This window comes from Triturus cristatus, chromosome 3_1, assembly GCF_964204655.1.
Source record: "Triturus cristatus chromosome 3_1, aTriCri1.1, whole genome shotgun sequence".
Taxonomy (NCBI): Eukaryota; Metazoa; Chordata; class Amphibia; order Caudata; family Salamandridae; genus Triturus; species Triturus cristatus.
The window spans coordinates 708,948,885-708,968,026 of record NC_140583.1 but is presented as its reverse complement, the minus strand read 5'-3'; the positions used below and the strand labels follow the sequence as shown (position 1 = coordinate 708,968,026).

Genomic DNA, 19,142 nt, shown 5'->3' with positions numbered 1-19,142 from the left:
AAATCCGGGAGAGACTACCATGCGCCCCGGAGTGAAAGGTATACTGACTCTGGGTGGGGTGCCGGAGTCTCCAGCAGTCCACCAAACCAAAAGTGTCTATGAAGTCAGGAAGCCACTTCTGAGCCCCCCCGGTATCCCTGGGCGGGTGCCTATCGAGCAGCCCAGAACCAACAGCATTGAAATCTCCCCCCACCACTAGCAGCCCCTCAGGGAGTTCCAACAAGGCCCTGCCCAGATCCGCAAACGTGGAGGCCTGCAGGGCCGGAGGAACGTACACAGAAACCAATACCAACGTTCTACCCTCCCATCTCCCCGCCACAGCTACGAACCGCCCCCTATCGTCAACAATGGTGGAATCAACCTCGAGTGGCAGTGAGGCTCGAACAAGTATGCCCGCCCCCCTGGAGCCCGATGAAAAGCCAGAGTGGGCAATGAATTTGTAACCCTTTCTATTAAGTGCATAACACATATTCCCTATAAGATGTGTCTCCTGCAATAGGGCAACATCAGGCGAGGTCCGCTTCAGGAATTGTAAGACGATCCCCCGCTTAATACGATCACCCAAGCCATTAACATTCCAGCTAATAATATTTAGGCCCCTACCCCCCATCCCCAAACACCAAGAGACCTCCACCCCCCCCCGAAAAGCCACCACCAAACCATCCTGACAACCATTACTACGCCTTGCAAGAAAAACCCCCCCAACAACCACCCCAACATCCCAAATCCTCCCCCCCTCCCTGCACCCCTGCGTCAGCTTACAAAGCCCCCCCAACTTGCAGTGTGCCTGTCGCCCTATCAAAAACAAATCTACAAAAAGAACCCCGAGGGAGGAAAGAGCTCCGAACGGCCCTCCGCCACCCCCCCATTACTGCATTTAGCCACAAGTCATTGTCCGGGGCATAATCAAAACACCCGGGGCATCACTCCTGCTCAGCCCGGCCACTGTCCACTCCCGTGACACAGTCCCCGCCGGTCCGTCTCCGTGGCAGAGCGTCCAACCAATCTCCGGCCATTTCAGGCGAGTCGAAGAAGAAAGTCCGATCATCATACACCACACGTAGTCTGGCAGGGAAAAGCATAGCGTACTTCAAGTCCATCTCCCTAAGGCGTCTCTTAACCCCCAGGAAACACTGCCTTTGTTTCTGCACCATCTGGGTGAAGTCAGGATAGAAGCTCACAGAGGCGTTCTGAAAAGGGACCGGGCCCGTCACCCGCGACGCTTGCAGGATAGCGTCCCGATCTCGAAAATGGAAGATCCGGGCGACAATCTGTCTCGGGGGAGCTCCCGCCTTAGGCCTCCCGCCAGGGACCCTGTGAGCCCGTTCTACGGCAAAAAACTTTCCAAGTCCCTTAGGCGCAAGATGGTTCACCACCAAGTCTTCAACGAGTAGGTCCACTGAGCGCTCTTCCGAGGATTCCGGTACTCCAGTAATGCGCACATTGTTGCGCCTGGCCCGACCTTCAAATTCCTCCAGTCGACGGGCGGATAGGTCACTAACAGTCCGCAGCTTCTCGACCTCCGCCTGCAGTCCCAAAACATCATCCGCAAGGCCAGTAGTCTTGAGGTCCAGAGACTTGACCCGCTCATTGGTTTTGCCCAAATCCGCGCGTATCAAGTTAACATCGACCAAAATCGTGTCCACTTTTTGTGCCAAGGCATCAAACTGTCGCCCGATCGATGTTTGCATCCCCTCAATAGCCCCCATGACATCCTGCAACGACAGCTCCGAGGCCGGGGACGAGTCAGCTTTCTGTACTTCCAGCGACTGTCCCGATCCACCAGGCGACCCCTTCTGCTGGGCATATCGATCCATATTGTTGGATTGGGTATAGCTTCCCCGCCTGGTAGCCTTGAATTTCGGCTTGTCAGCCTCTGCTTTGGCCGACATTGCAGACTCGATGTAGGCAATTACGGAGAAACGTCCCTCACCCAGCTATATGGGACAGGCCGGACCGTCACTCAACGAACAGGGTCGGGCACAAGTCCTCCAGATGTCCGTGGATCCGCAGGAAGCACTCTCAGGACGGAGCCTACAAAAGGCGAGAAAGTGAAAGCGAAAGTGTGGCGGTCTCCATCCGCCCGTTCACACCCCACAGGCCCGCTGTTGTTCAATTAGTGGCCGGGCATCTTGCCAACGCGAGCTCCTGGCATCCCTCGGAGGTAGGCCGCAATCTGCCGTCGACCACAACTCCGGTCCCCGGCGGGCGATTTTAGCCCGGGCAGCGTCAATCGCCCCCGCGATGACTCATCTGCAGGATACCGTGCATAAGAAACAGGATGAAGAACAGGATAGTTGACGGAGGGCGCGAGGGTCTCGGGAGCTCAAAGCTCACGCAGCCATCTTGGTCACGCGCTAGGCTCCTCCCCCTTCGCTAGCAATGTTAAAGCATAATACTTTCAGTATTGCAGCTGTGTCATGTTATGTCTAGTTGCGAGTGACTGACCAGAATAGAAAAACAAGCATTGGCATAGCCAATAAATCTCGCCTATGGGACCTATAAGTGTTTAGCCATGCAACAGTTAATGTTGCAGTAAGGAAATTGTGTTGCATAACTAAATACTTTTAAGGTCCCAAAGGCGAGATCTATTGGCTATGCCAATGCTTGTTAGCTGGTAGCGACTGGGCAGAGCACGCGCATGTGGTGTAAATGGGCGATCGTTTAGTAACCAACGCCGTCACACACATGGCTGCCGGAGACATGGCGCACCTAAACGGACTACAGAGTCAGAAACCGAAGTAACCCCTACAATGATAGTGCTATTCAAGAGGGTACCCACTGGGTCTATGCCATAGGATGCAGACTCCGCATTTGATGTGCACTCGGGATGCCTTGTTAGCCACCTGACGCGCAGCTCATCAACAGGCCAGACTTACAAACAAGCACATTCTAACCAAGCTCAAACACAGTTCCATCAAAAAATTTAAATCTATTCATAATGACAAAATAAGGAAACACTTCTCTCTGCACTCACTAAGAGGTGTGAACCCTAAGGGCAACTAGCAACTTCTGATTAACCAGCAGAGACAATGTAGACGATGCCACGTGTAGTCGAACAGCGCCACCTACTGGCTAGTAGGGACACTGCTCATGGAAAATTTCTTGGATCCATTCCGACGTCTTGGGATAATTCTAAGGTAAGGAATCTGCGGCTAGATAGTCTCTACCAGATAACGCGTTACTGAATGTTATAAACTTGTTCATTGAGAACATAAACCTCCCACCTTAATCAGTATGCTTTGTCACACAAAATAATGTATGCAAGACTCGTCCTCAACCTGCCAAGACACTGCCACATCTCCCAGCACCTGCGCACACTCCACTGGATCCCCATCGAAGCTAGAGTCACCTTCAAGATGCTAACCCACGCTCACAAGGCCCTCCACGACACTGGACCAGCATACCTGAACAGCCGACTCAAATTCCACTCACCCCAAAGGACCCTACGATCAGCCCAGCTCTTCTACGCCGTGGTCCCCCGCACCAGAAAGACCAGATCGGGAGGCCGCTCCTTCTGCGCGGCCAGAGCCTGGAACGACCTTCCGCTCCACCTGAGACAGACAACATCGCTCCCCATCTTCACAAGAAACCTCAAAACATGGCTCTTTGACAAACCCCCTCATTGATGGACTGGAACCTGCGACCCTCCCCACCTCCCAGCAACTTGAGACCCTTACAGGTGAGTAGTCGCGCTTCAATTAGCTTACCTATGCATCAACCAGCATACAGATTACTCAAACCAGTGTTCCTTTATACCAACCAGTGTGGTGCATGTACCAACATAACTTTTGTGAACCAGTGCAGTGTGCAGAAAGGCTCATTTCATATTTTTCGCACTTTAACATATATATTTATTCATTGGACCAATGAGAAGGATATAAACCAATGTGTCACAAATGAAGTAATTGTATTTTGGGTTGTTAGGCACCCCATAAATCTGTCTTGGAGGTGCTGGCATATTTTTGTGTGTGTGTGTGTTTTATGACACCACTGTGCCTGTAAGGTCACGCTTCTTTTGCTGCTGATGAGTTGTGGCGTGCAAGAACCTTTGCATTGTTTTAGTGTCTTGCTAGAAAATCCTCACTGCCCAACTTGAAGACGTATATAAACAAAGCATCTAAAATTCACTCTAAAATACAGTTCTTGAATATGCAAAGGTGCACAGTCTGCCCAATTGGGTTCAGTAGTCTACCGTATATTAACAGCAGTCCGAATCTGCTCACCTATAGAATTTCAGACTAAACCTAAATACCAGTGCAATTACTTACTTTGTATATACTTGCTTTCTCGAAGTCTAGTGCATGTATTTAATTTATATTAGCTAGAGAAACAGAACTCTGACCTTCATGCTTCTATGACTGGTTTGCAGGTTTACATTGAGACTACATGATTGTCTTCAGAATGTCTAAAAATGTCAACTGTTTTTTTTTATAGTTCAAAAGAATCTGCAAGAAGTAATTCTCCAGTGGAAATGGAAACTAGCACGGAACCTGTGGATCCTCTTAGTGCAACTTTAGCTACTATACCTGAAGGTAGGTACTTAAATCATGCTGTTAAACTTAGAGTGCCGGCAATAATCTGTAACATGATCATGGTGGCTTGTTTGTTTTTATGAATCCAAAGTTCAGTTTTAGATCTGGCCGCCCCCCACAGTGTACAGAAAGGTTTGTTAGCTGTAATCCTGTGATGTCTAGGTTGGGAGAAACAGTTTTTCATGTGCATAATATGAGATTAAGCAAATAAAGATCCGTTGTGTGCATGTAATTCATCCTCTATTCAGGCCCTCCTCCCCACACTTACCTTGTAGGTAGCATCTACAACTCACTCCCTCTGTGGTCATATTCTGTGGTATTTTCACCACCATTTTCGCAATTGCTGACACTTATGTAAACCGTTTGGAGAATTCTTACTTCTCTTCCAGGGGATACTCAATAGTCATAAGCACTGAATAATCCCCGCCCACTTGTGGGATCCCGGAGCATATATAACAAAACATATACATGTGTATGTTTAGACAAACAAGTACAGAGTACTTCCAAAACATACATGTATACATAATAAATACGCAGCCTAATGTACTTCAAATAGGCTAATATGCCACAATTACATGGGTTTATTAGAATGAGAAAATAATCTCTAATATAAACACTGCAACAGAGAACATACGCTGTAATAATTTTCCAACACAGCCCTTTATTTTCAGAAAAAAAGGCAACTAATAGCAGGCAATTAGCTCACAGGCTGCATAGAAGAAAAACTTTACAGTATAAAAAAAACTGGAACCTGGACGCCGTGGCTTTAAGCCCTCCTGTAGCACCCTGCTTCCATCATGAACCACAGGTGACTGTTAGGTCCGTTCTGTTTTCCGGCTCCTTCTGTGAGGATCTTGGAGCTCGTCTCTTTTTGGCTATGTCTAGTCAGAAATTTGTTTTTTCTCCCTACATTTGACATTTTTGACTGCTGGTAGCTGTTCTCAATGATATTCTGACAAACTACTTTTTCCTGTCAGAAATGCCAGCTTTATTCAATAAATGACCTTCCTGTGGGAAGAAGATGGCAAAACCGGACCCACACTCCGTGTGCATCGTGTTTACCAGCTTCACACAATCCTGAGAAATGTGATTACAGCCAGCATTTCTCCTAGAAAACTCTCTGTGACAGAGAAAAGATACAACTTTCTGCCTTGCTGGAGAGAGGAAAGGGTCATTCCAAAAGTGGCCTTGGGAGCACTCCTGCTCTCAAAGAACCCTCCTCTCAAGAACGCAGAAAACTGTGTCAATCTGCTTTTCCAGCGTCAAAACAGATCCCTGAATGTTTGCCGTCGAGAAAGCAGGCAAGGCACTCGTCACCGTCGAGGGACAGATTGCCGTCGAGACGGCAAGAGCCTCCGTCGCCAAGAAGTAAGTAGCCGTCGAGGCATGCTACTTCGGGCTCGAAGTATGCTGGTCACGAGAGACCTAGGACTCAGTCGTCTGCAAAGCACCCGTCGACATCGAGACACCTGTCGTCTATATCTCTGCCTCCTTCACCAAGGTCGGCGTCCATACGTTCGGCAGCGAAGACTCTGCCGCAAGCCTATCAACAGACAGCATCAAAATCTCCATCGCCGTCAAAGGCGCTCGCTGTGAGAGAGTGCCATCTTTCTTGCATGGTATGCCCCCACTTTTTGCTGAATTGCTGATGTACTTTGAGTGTGCCCTGGGCTTCTGCCAATCAGGTGCCCAGGGCCTGTGTTCCTTGCCTAAAACTGCATTGAGGCCTAAACCCAATTGACATCTCTGGACACGTCAGCCCCTGGTAAATGGTACCATAGGTACCCAGGGCACTGTGACCAGAGAAGGTCCCTAAGGGCTGCATCACTTATTGTGCCACCCATAGAGGCCCTGTACCCTGACGCGCAAACACTGCCTTTGCAGGCTGAGTGTCTTGGTGCAGAAAAAAACAGTAGACATGGCACACATCCCTGTGTGCCATGCCCAAAAACACACTGCCCTGGCATACCTCAGTCACCCCTCTAGCTGGGGGCACTATGCCAGTGGTGTGGGTACGGGTGCATGAGCCCTGTACCCCTACAGTACCCAGGTCCATTCCTGGACGCGGTAAGTGCAGTGCTGCCATTAAGAGTATATGCTGCTGGGAGGTCGTCATCACGAACTCCACAGCACCATGATGGCTACACTGAAGACTGAGAAGTTTGGTATCAAACTTCTCAGCACATTAAACCCACACTGATGCCAGTGTGGGATTTAATGTAAGATGCACAACAGAGGGCATCTAAGAGATGCCCCCTGAACCTAACCAACAACCAGCATCCTGACTGAGAGGCTGCCACCCAGCAAACATGTTGCTGGACCCCTGGGTAGAGAGCCATCCTCTCTCGTGGGTCTGCAACAATGCACATCCTGGGTGAGGTGCTAGGTCTCCTGCCCCAGGATGGGCAGGGGAAGCTTCAACGGCATGCCACCTTTGTGAGCTTCTCCAGGCCACTTGCTGTACTCAGCAACTGGCCCCCACCGGTTCTGACCCCCACTCTGGCGGGAAGATAGTCTGGAAAACCAAAGTGAGGAAAGAGGTTGTGCCAGCCTCTGCCAACCCCACCCCTCAGGTAGGGGAGCCGAGGTGAAGCACAACTACGGGCTCTCGCCATCTTGAGGATGGGGAGCCCTACCCAATCAGGACTAGGCTCCTGCCCCCCTCCCACTGGAGAGTGGCAGGCTAGGGGGTGTACCCACCCCAGGGAAGGGACCCATTGGTCCCTGACCTCTACCTACCTGTAACGCCCCTAAATTTAGTATTTGGGGGCACCCTGAACCTTCCTTCCTCAGATCCCAAATCCGAAACAAGAAAGAACAAGAAGACCTGCCGTGCAGCTGCTAACAAGAGGACGACACCAACTGACTTGGCCCAAGCCCTACAAGCCTGTTGACCCTCGAACCTGCTCCTGCTAAAATGCCGGCATCTCCAGTGGTCAGCAACCTTGAAAACCCCAGAGGACCTGACTGCCTTGCTCCTCTAAAAGACTGGGACTCCCACAAGCAGTGGTTCTGCTCAAAGCAAGTAACAAACCCCTGGTGCCAGCCAGGAACCGCGACTCCTGCACACTCTTCACCCGCCGAGCCCGGCATGTGCCTGAGTGGACAAAGACCAAAAGGGCGTCCCCCCGGCGACCAAGAATCCAGCACCCAAGGACCCTCCTCGACGCTCCTGACGACGCCTGCGGCCTCAGAACCAGGGACCCCTCCAACCGCGACCAGCAGAGGGTAAGATTTCCCGATGCCAAAAGGCACCCCTGCACCTTGCGCCCTGTAGCCCCCTGTGCCCAACTCCTGGGTGCCTACCTAACCTACAGCTTCCCAACTTACCTCACGAAGCGGTGGTCGCACATGAAGAATCTCCGTCCCCGAGCTTGCAGCCTTTGTTCATCTGGTAGCTTCTCAATTGAAATCCATTGAGCGCCCGACTGCTCAAAAGCACCCTGCACCCAGCTGCCCGAGTGCCCCTGGAAGTGCAACATCTATCCTATTCTACTTCCACACTTGCCCTGTGTAAGTGACCAGGAGCCCAGCTCCCACAGCCGCGTGGCCTGCCTGCTAGCTGCCACCAACCAAGGGCCCCCTGCACGCCGTAGGCTAACATTGGGCCTAACTCTCTCTGCACTCGGCTGCCCCTGTGCCGCTGAGGTGTACCAACTGTACCCACCTGACCCTGGGAGACCCCTGAGTCTATGCCCAGAACCTTAACTCTGCCAGTCGAGTACTTACCTGAAAGCCAATAACCTACGTTTTCTCCATAGGGTAACATTGACTGGTTTCACTGGGAAATTCTTCCAAGTGTAGAGGTTTGAAACTTTAAAATATTCACTAAAAATCAGCCGATAAACAAAATTACTCACCCGTTATTAGGAGAGATCCCGGTGCTGGATCTTGGTGCCCAGCACTGACCCTGAAAAGTAATTACAACTGTACTTACCAATAACATGATTTTCCTCCATAGGATAACATTGCCTGGTCTTTGCCAGAAATTTTTCTAAGTGTCGATTCATGAAACATACAAATATTCCTTAAAAATCGCCTCCGTAACAAAAACGATTTCTTTCAACTGTTTACAGGAAATGCACCAGGGCTGAATACGGGATCCAACCCTGAGTAAGAAAATCATACGCATAGTAATTGAAATTGCATTTACTTAAAAATTCCCATTGAGCTCAATGTTTTAATTGTGTTTGAATTGTGTTGCCTATTGCAACAATTGTAACTATTGCATTTGAAACTATATTGCTAATTGAAAGTACTCAACTAGAGCATTTCATTCTGAGAAAGTATTTTGATACCTATTGTTGGTTCTAAAATAAAACTATATATTTTTATATACAAAACAATTGGCCTAGAGGGTCAGTTCTTGAGTGTGTGAGACCATTGGCTGTGTACAACAAATGCTTTACACTGTCCTCTGATACTGCCTTACTGCTCGACCAAGCTACCACTTTAGAGAGTAAGGTTATATCTAACTTTAACCTCTGCCAAGCCTCTGTGGACTCTGTGCACACTGAACCTTACTTTGGTGCAGTATATACAGAGCCACTTTCTTACCCTCGCCGCCAAAGAAGTCGGCGTCGAAGAAAGACCATAGATGGTCGACGTCGAAGACGCACTCCCGGCTCGAGGACGGCCGACGTCGAAGGGACTGACATCGAGGACTTCTTCGCGGAGGCGAGAGTCGTTAAGCATCTTGCCGCAGGGGCGGTCAACGCCGAAAACGGTACAATCTGTGTCGTCGGCGAGACATCGTTAGACGTCGAGAGACAAAGAACCTGTGGTAGGTTCAGAAGAAGTGCCTGAAAGACCCAGATCGATGTTGAGGATGCATTCGAAGTCGAGGAAAGCCTCTTCATCCCCTGGCATTAATATAATCCAGGTTAAACCGAAAGGATCCCCGGTTCAGGGTGAAAAGACTCCTCCTGTCAATCTTTCTCCAAGATGGCTAGAAAGCATACGACACTGGAAGGTTTCAGGTGCTGCAACCTGTCGTAGAAGTCCAGGCTCGGATTTCTCCAGAAGATACTCTCCCTCCAGAGTCTCTGGTGGACCTCCTCCTACTGCCTCCACGAGAAGTTGGACCCAGAGAAGGGCTAGGTTACCATCAGTCCGATGCTAACGATCTCGGGAGTGATCACAATCTCGTCATTCTCCTACCCCAAGAAGGAAGAGACGGAGGTCACCATCTTGGTCCACTTCCACAAGGTCTTCTATAAGAGACTTTTCACTGACTCTGTCTGCAACACCACCATCCAGAGTTTCCCCAATTGACGGCATAGGAACTTTTAATGAGGTCTTATGCAGAGGTGCCACCAAGCTGAACTTTTGTATGTCCGCTCCGACAGTCTATACATCTGTCATTTTTTAAACATTGCATCAGGTCCTTGGTGAGACCTTTTTTACCCTTAGTCTCAGGTATTTTGGAACCAGCAATGCAGACTTTCCTTACTCCTGCAACAGTGGGTTCAGTACCCTCCCATATTTCCAAGAAATACAAAGCACCAGATCAGGATCCACTTTTCCTAGTATCGGACCCTCCCCCGGACTCTGTCATTGTGGCAGCTGCCAGGCAGGCACATTCTGCTACGACCTCTCTTTTAGTTTCCCCAGAGAAGGACAGTAAGAAATTGGATTCTCTGGGCAAGAGAATGTGCAACACTTCTACCGCAGTGATGAAGGTGGCCAGCGCTTCCGCACTCTTGGGGAGGTATGACGGATCGCTCTGGGACTCCTTGTCACGAGTCACTGAGAAGCTGCCAAAGGAAGATCAACAAGGCTTCCAGGAAATCCTGCAGGAAGGTGGCTTGGTAGCAAACCAGGTGATTAGTGCAGCGGCAGACTCATCCGATCTAGCTGCACACCGCTATTACCACGGTATCTGTTAGAGACGCTCAGCCTAGTTGTGTCTCATGGGCCTTAAACCGGACGCACAACGGAGGATTGTGAATCTTCCATTTAATGGCTCTTCGCTGTTCGGATCGCACGGGGATGATGAGATGTCCAAAATGAAGACAGAACTGGATACGGTTAAGGCCGTTGGGTTGGAGAAGCGGAAGGAATTCCGAAGAAGGTTCCATCCCTACGACCGGCGGTCTTTCCATCAGAGGGTTCAAACCCCTCAGTGGTCCACCCAACAGCAACATCAGCTCAGGTCACACTACCACCAGAGAAGACCAGGTAGAAGAAGAGGACCTACAAGACAGCCGGCGTCCACATCAAAGCCACCAGCAAAACAATGAGCGATGGCTTCCTCCATGCCCGTTAGCCACTCGGGTGGGAGGAAGTATCTCGTTTCACCTGGCAGAATGGAAGACAATCACAAAGGACAAGTGGGTTCTGAATATTGTGCAGAATGGCTATTTGCTCAGATTCGAATCCCCACCTCCACCAATTCCTCCACGAGGCTAATTCCTTCAAAATCACCTCTTGTTGCAGGAGGAGGTGAACAGTCTTCTGTGAAAAAATGCCATAGAAACTGTTCCGGTTCAACATTGAGGACAAGGGATCTATTCCCTTTATTTTCTGGAACAGAAAAGAGGTCCCACCAGAGAATACAGACCAATACTCTACCTGAGGTTGCTGAACAAATTCATCCGCAAAGAGAAATTTCGGATGTTAGCTCTGCATCAAATCTTTCCTCATCTTGATCAAGAGGACTGGATGTGTGCTATAGATCTGCAGGACACCTACTTCCATGTTCCGGTGTCCAAGAAATATCAAACGTTTCTGCGATTTCAAGTGGCTCACCAGCATTTCCAATTCAGGGTTCTCCCGTTAAGGCTAAAATCAGCCCCCTGAACTTTTTTGAAATGCGTGGCAGTGGTGGCCACTTTTTTTCGCAAACAAAGGATGTTCATTTACCTTTATCTGAACGACTGGCTCCTGAAGAGCTCGTCACCCTCTATGCTTGTCATCCATCATACTGTCTCCAGCTACTGGGCAAATTGGGCCTACAGGTCAATTTCAGAAAGTCGATCTTAAATCTGACCCAGCAGATCCTCTACCTGGGTGCTTCATTGGATACCGTAAAAGCAAGCGTGTCCCTTCGGGGGAGAGGTTATCCTCAGAGAAAAATGTCACAATCTTCTCATCTCTAAATATCCCACAGCCAGACAAGTTTCATCGCTTCTGGGTTCAATGTCGTTATGCATCTTCATCGTACCGAACGCCAGATTGAACATGCGTCCTCAGCAACAATCTCTGGAGGACCAGTGGATGCAGACATCGGGTCTCTGGGAAGACCACATGTGTCTCCCCCAATCGGCCAAGGATTCCATCAGATGGTGGATGAAGCGTTCCCACCTCCTGAAAGGAGTTCCATTTCACCAGGATACTCCTGCTCAGACACTCGTCACGGATGCTTCCCTTCAGGGCTGGGGGGCTCAAATGGGTCCTCTCCAAGTGCAAGGCCTTTGGTCAGAGGCAGAACATGGATATCACATCAACCTGCTGGAGCTGAGAGCTGTGCATCTAGCTCTCAAGTCACTTCCCTTCTCAGACAACACCACAACAATGTATTATTTGAACAAACAGGGGGGCACCAGGTCGAGACCTCTCTCTCTCTGGCAGTGCAGACCATCTGGAAATGGCTTCTCACAAGAAATCTAAGCATAGTGGCCATTCACCTTCCAGGAACTCTAAACGTCCAAGCAGATGCCCTAAGCTGGGACTTCAGCGAAGCGCATGACTGGGGGCTCAACAACGAGGTCACGCAGGACATCTTCCAGCAATGGGGAGTGCCAGACATCGATCTGTTTGCAGACGCGGCAAACGCCAAATGACCAGTCTTCACATCCAGGTTCTACCAACCAGGTTCACAGGGCAATGCCCTTTTTGATAAAATGGTCTCAGACATTGCAATACGTCTTTCCTCCAATTCCGTTGATTGCTGCAGCGATCAACAAATTCTACAGGACCAACACCAGAATGATCCTGATAGCTCCGGAGTGGCCTCGTCAGTGGTGGTACCCAGACCTTCTTCAGCTTTCAAAGGTTCCACACCGGAGGTTACATTGCCACCCAGACTTGCTGATCAAGAACGAGGGGAAGGTGTTTCATCCCAATCTCTCATCCCTGAGATTGATGGCATGGCTCCTGAAGTCCTTCAGTACAGACATTTAGACTTGCCTTCGGAATGTATGAACATTCTCAAGGAAGCCAAGAGACCTTCCACCAGGAAATCGTACGATTTCAAGTGGAAGCGATTTTACTTATGGTGCATGAGCAATGGTCATGATCCAGTTCGGGGGCAAGAGCAGGTGATCTTGCCGTATTTGCTACATTTGGCCAATTCTGGCCTACAGTTCTTTTAGCAGCTATCACTACAGAAAGTCTCCAACACAGGTTTCCTTTTTCCAGATCCCTGTAGTTAAAGATTTTCTTGAGGGGATGAAAACCCAATGATTAGGTCTCCATCTCCACCTTGGGAGCTTAACATAGTTCTGGCTAAATTGACGGGTGATTCTTTTGAGCCTATTCACAAGGCTTTTCTACAGCACTTGTCATGGAAAGCTGCTTTCCTAGTCGCCATCACCTCTGCACGCAGGTTTAGCGAGATCCAGCCTTTTTGTTGTAAAGAGCCTTATACTGTTTTTCATGCAAACAGGCAGAAAACTCGGATGGGTTCTTAACACCACTCTAAGGTGGTTTCGTATTTCCATATCAATCAGATCATCACTCTACCCACATTTTTTCCCAATCCCTCAACTCCTCCTGAGAAGTCCCTTCATTCTCTAGACATTGAGGGTTCTGAAGTTCTACCTGGACAAAACAAAGGACTTGAGAAAATCAGACCGACTGTTTATAAACTATGGTTCCATAAATAGTGGTTCTACGGCTTCCAAAAGATCTATCTCTAGGTGGATTGTGTCTTGTATATCTTTATGTTACCAACTGGCCAACAAAGTCCTCCCGGGCAAACCTAAGGCCCATTCTACTGGAGGAAAAGCCTCTACCACGGCTCTCCTCAGAAACGTACCTATTGCAGAGATTTGTAAAGCAGCCACGTGGCGATCAGTACACACTTTCACTCGCCATTACTGTTTAGACTGACACACAGGCGATGCTCAGTTTGGGCAAGCCGCTTTAAGAAATCTGGGTAATTTCATCCTTAAAATGTTATATTCGATGTACTTGTACTGCTACTCGTCCGCAGGGAAGTACTCCTCAAAGTCATAAACAGCCCTCCCTCCTCCCCGAACGAGTATAGACAGTATAGTATTAGTTCTGCATTTCCTGCCACGGTTCATTTAGGTTTGTACACTGTAAAAAAAAAGAACTGACCTAGCTGTGACCTGTGGTGCATAATGGGAGCAGGGTGCTCCTGGCGGTCTTAAAGGCACGGTGTCCAGGTTCTTGGAATTCTTAAAGGCAGGGTGCCAATTTTTTTTATACTGTTACGTTTTTTAGGTCTCGCCTAGGCAGCGCATGCGCTGTCGCTCCGAGACTTAGTTATCTGTATGGTGAGTGAAACTCCGCCTATTGGCGTTTAATATGTCCTGCTGCTCGCCATTTGTTTAACGTTGCATTGCTCTTCTTATCTTTCTTATGCTTGGCTCGCGAGGCGAAACATCACTTCAGTTTTACAGAAACAGCACCGACCAACTTCTGTTTAGTTACGCTGCTGGGCTGTTATTATTCCATTTAGGGACTTCTTCCTTGTTTTAATTAGTCTTTCTAAACCTGAGGTTGTGTTAAAAGTTGTTTCCACATCACCACAGTGTCTCTGCTGTAGGCTTTTACCGAGGTCGCTTATCTAATCCTACGCTTTCACGGAGGTTAAGTCAAAGCACACGTCTGAATGGCAGGTTAACACATGCAAGCTTCGTACAGGAATGAAGAATAAACCTGACAAGGAGAGCACAGCGCTGGCGGCACCTTTGTGTTCGTGCTACCGTCCTTTCGCTTTCTTGTAAGAGAACGCGTGGCAGTCACAATATACAATCAACGTGCCAACAGGAGTCTGACGGCAGGTAGCGTGAGCTCCAGCGCCCCCGCCGACATGTATATCAACATAAATAGGGAGGTCTGTTTCGCGCGCCATCACTATCTGAAAGAAACACGTTAGTTAGATTCCTCACCTTAGAATATCCCCAGGCGTCAGACTGGATCCGGAAGATTTTTCGTCAGCAATACCCCTTGCGCGTCGCTAGGCGTCGTCTGCGGCTCCGCGTCCGTCGTCGTGCGCCAGAATGACGTCGTCGGAGTACTTAGACGCCGCCCTCGCGCGCTGACGTCAGTTCTTCTTTTTTCCGCGCCAGTAAGCGCAGATCCGGGAGAGCTACCCCTTTAGTCAATTTTTGACTAACTTTTTGTGACTCTTTTTGGTCAATTCTCGACTCTGGTGCCGGTAGGATGCCTGGTTTCAAGGCCTGCGACGACTGTCACCGACTGATGTCGGTGACCGATCATCACCGCCGGTGCCTGTACTGCTTGGGCCTCGACCACGACGCGGCGTCATGCTCCGATTGTATGGCCCTGATCTCGAAAGCTAGGCGGGAGCGGTCCCGCAAGCTTCTCGAGCTTCGCCACTCGGCTCCGCGTCGCTCTCGATCCCGGTCCAGGAGGAGGTCCAAGGATCGGTCACGGAGCCGCACTCGCCATCGTCACTCGTCTGGCTCGAAGTCTTCGGGTAAGTTGAGGCACTCCAAGAAGTCCAAAAAGCGACACCGCTCTTCGGACTCCCCTCGCCGGTCGTGCGACTCGGCCGAGGGTCCGGGTGGTTCCACCCCCGCGGCTCCGCAGGAGCCGTGCAAGTCCCCATACCCGACGGTCCCTGGGACTGACGCGACGCCGGCGGAGGTCAGTGCCTTCCTCTCGGCCATGAGGAGCCTGGCCCCGCCGTCGACGCCCGCTGGCGTTCCTTCGGGCCCCGCGGACTCGACCGGGCGACCTCGCATGCCGGCGGCCCCGGTGCCGTTGGAGGCTCCGGCCTCTACGCCGCAGGTCCCCGAGGGGCCCGAGCCTGGGCCCCCGTCGATGCCGGTCGACCTCGTTACGCCTCCTCTGCCGGCACCGATACCACCTCCGGCTCCGGTCGACGTCGATCCCCGGTTCATCCCCTGTCCGGTCCCGACGCCGCATCCGACGCCGCTAGAGACACATATTGTCTATCGACCGGCTCCCATCATTCCTCCTGTTTACCAGGAATCGGATGACGGGGGCGACTGGGAGGGGTCTGATGACCCTATGGCCCTTCAGAGCCAACTGGCACAGGACTGGGCAGATGAACTGGGGGAGGCCAGTGGGTTGGATACCTCACCAGACACTGGATTCATCTCCCCTCCGACTGTGGCTTCGGAGGAGGGTGCAGCTTTTTATGTGGTGCTGTGCAAGGCGGCCGAAGCCCTTGGGCTTGAGCTGCCTGCCGTGGCTGTGAGGACTAACATCCTCACTGAGGTGCTTCAGTCTGCCGCATGCTCCACTGAGCCTCTGCTGCCATTCAATGAGGCCCTCACTGACGTTCTGCAGGGCACCTGGTCCAAGCCCTCCACAGTCCCTCCTGTGGATAGGAACGTTGCCAGGCGCCACCGCCCTGCTCCGGGCGACCCCAGTTTTCTGTCCCAACACCCCACTCCCGAGAGTCTGGTTATCCAGGCCTCTACCTCCCAATCCTCCTTACCGACCGCTCCTCCGGACCGGGATTCCAAGAGACTGGAACAGTTTGGTAAGAAGCTGTTCTCTTCGCTCAGTTTGGGCCTGCGGTCTTTGAACACCGCCTGTCTCTTGGACCGTTATTCCCACTCTCTGTGGGATGCGGTGGAGGATGTGCTGCCACTGTGCCCGGAGGAGGTCCGGGCGCGGCTTTCCTCGGCCCTGACCGATGGGAGAGATGCGGCGCGCCATGCAATCCGATGTGGGCTTGACACTACGGACTCGCTGGGTAGGGCGATTTCTACCACGGTGGCGCTTCGACATCACGCCTGGCTGCGGTCCACGTCTTTTTTCAGGGGATGTCCAGAGCACCCTCATGGATATGCCTTTTGATGGCGCTCGCCTTTTTGGTGAGAAAGCGGACAGTGCGCTGGCTCGCTTCAAGGACTCCTGGGCTATGGCCACGTCCTTGGGCCTCTCGGCCCCGCGGCCACAAACTTTCGCTCCTTTCGTGGCCAAGGAAGGGGCACCTCCTCACGTCCGCCTAGCCACCGGCCGCAGAACCAACCTGCACGCGGTCGCGGACGTGGTTTCCGCCGAGGCGGTGCTGGAGGACGACGCGGTCAGTCCACATACACCCCGGCAGCATCCGCCTCAAAGCCTCCCTAGTCCGAGCTTTCAGGCCCATTCCACGCCAGTGGGCGGCAGAGTTCGCCATCACCTGCTCCACTGGCGGTCCATCACATCGGACAGGTGGGTGCTGCAAATCGTCCGAAGGGGCTACTCCCTCCCCTTCGAGACGACCCCTCCAGCCATGGCACCGCAGCACCACCGTATCTCGGGGGATCATTTGAATCTTCTCCAAGAGGAAATTTCAGCCCTCTTGGCCAAGGGGGCCGTCGAGCGCGTTCCGAGCCCAGAAGTAGGTCGTGGTTGTTATTCCCACTACTTTCTGGTTCCCAAGAAGGGCAAAGGGGGCCTACGCCCTATCTTGGACCTCCGGAACGTCAATGCCTTCCTCCGGAAGGAACGGTTCAAAATGTTAACTTTGGCTCAGGTTCTAGCTGCCCTCGACCCTGGAGACTGGATGGTAGCGTTGGACTTGCAGGACGCATATTTCCACATTCCCGTCCTGCCGGCCCACCGGCGTTACCTGCGGTTCACGGTGGGTCAGGAGCACTTTCAGTTCACCGTGCTCCCCTTCGGCCTTACCAGTGCCCCTCGGGTGTTCACGAAAGTGATGGCGGTGGTCGCAGCTCATCTGCGCAGATCAGGGGTTCCAGTCTTCCCCTATCTCGACGACTGGTTGTTAAAGGCGGGCTCGCCACAGGCAGTCGTCTCCTACCTCCAGACTATGGCGGATCTCCTGCATTTGCTGGGGTTTTCCATCAACGTGCCGAAGTCACACCTGAGCCCCTCTCAGAAGCTCCTTTTCATCGGAGCAGTTTTCGATTCGGCGCAGTTCCGGGTTCATCAACCGGAACAGCGGGTCCGGGATATACAGGCCCTGATTCTCATCTTTCGGCCTCTATCCTGGGTTTCGGTCAGGCTAGTGTTGCGGCTTCTGAGGCTGATGGCCTCCTGCATCCTACTAGTGCACCACGCCAGGCGGCGCATGCGGGCTCTGCAGTGGGACCTGAAGTTTCAGTGGGCCCAGCATCACGGCAACCTATCCGACCATGTCTTGATCTCGGAGGGCACTGCACAGCAGTTGCAGTGGTGGCTCACGGACCGCGATTGGGTCACGGGCAAGAGCCTCTCCCTACCCCTACTGGAGCATGTCGTAGTGACGGATGCGTCCCTCCTGGGATGGGGTGGCCATATGGGAGAGGCGTAGATCAGAGGCCTCTGGTCTCCGGCGGAGTCTCGCCTCCACATCAACTTGTTGGAGCTGAGAGCGATCCGACTTGCACTGAAAGCCTTCCTTACCTCTGTCCGGGGATGTGTCGTGCAGGTGTTCACGGACAACACCACCGCCATGTGGTATTGCAACAAACAGGGCGGGGTGGGGTCGTGGACCCTTTGTCAGGAGGCTCTGCGCCTCTGGACATGGCTGGAACACCAGGGCATCACCCTGGTGGTTCAACATCTGGCGGGCTCTCTGAACGCCAGAGCAGACGAACTCAGCCGCCGGTGCATGATGGATCACGAATGGCGTCTGAACTCCGAGGTGGCGCAAGGTCTCTTTCAGCAGTGGGGAGAGCCTTGGTTAGATCTATTCGCCACCGACGAGAACGCGCAATGTCAGCAGTTCTGCGCGTTGGAATTTCCAATGCGGCACTCGCTCGGCGACGCTTTTCGTCGCGAGTGGAGTTGCGGTCTGTTGTACGCCTTTCCGCCTATACCACTTCTGCCCAGAGTGCTGAAGAAGATCAAGCGCGACCGGGCCCAAGTCATCTTGGTGGCTCCGGATTGGGCACGAAGGTACTGGTATCTCGAGCTTCTCAGTATGTTGACCGATCCTCCGATACGTCTGCCCCTTCGGGAGGATCTTCTGTCGCAGCAGCAGGGGACAGTCCTCCACCCGAACCTGTCCAGCCTCCACCTCCATGCGTGGATATTGAGCGGCGGCAGTTGATGCCATTTGACTTGCCTCCTGAAGTCTGTGATATCATTGTGGCAGCCAGTCGTCCCTCCGCGAAGACGGTATACGCCTGCCGGTGGAACAAATTTGTGGCATGGTGCACAGCAAAGGCTGTGGATCCCCTTTCCGCCCCTCTTTCTGAGGTTCTCCTCTTTCTTCTTTCTTTGGCCCGGCAGGGCTCTGCCCTGGGCACCTTGAAAGGTTATCTTGCTGCTCTCTCTGCCTTCTTACGGCTTACAGATCAGCCCTCTCTTTTCAAGTCCCCTGTAGTGTCACGCTTTCATAAAGGCATTACTCACACGTTCCCTCTTGTTCCTTTTGTAATGCCTCAGTGGGACTTGAATCTTGTCTTGACATTCCTGATGTGCGCTCCCTTTGAGCCTCTTCATAATTGTCCTCTTCGTCTGCTGACGCTTATGACTGCTTTT

General features: G+C 51.7%; 1 protein-coding gene across 25 annotated transcripts in view; it reads left to right on the top strand.

Annotated features, from left to right (window-relative positions):
* PPP6R3 (protein phosphatase 6 regulatory subunit 3) overlaps positions 1-19,142 on the top strand; it is a 1,519,855-nt gene that overhangs the window by 1,299,770 nt on the left and 200,943 nt on the right. For all 25 annotated transcript variants that reach the window (XR_014978878.1, XR_014978880.1, XR_014978879.1 and 22 more), the window contains one exon: positions 4,438-4,535. Coding sequence is in view for 20 of the 25 variants with exons in the window: in XM_085644788.1 (XP_085500914.1) it covers positions 4,438-4,535 (98 nt within the window). In the remaining 5 variants the exon portion in view is untranslated. The remainder of the gene's footprint in view (positions 1-4,437; positions 4,536-19,142) is intronic.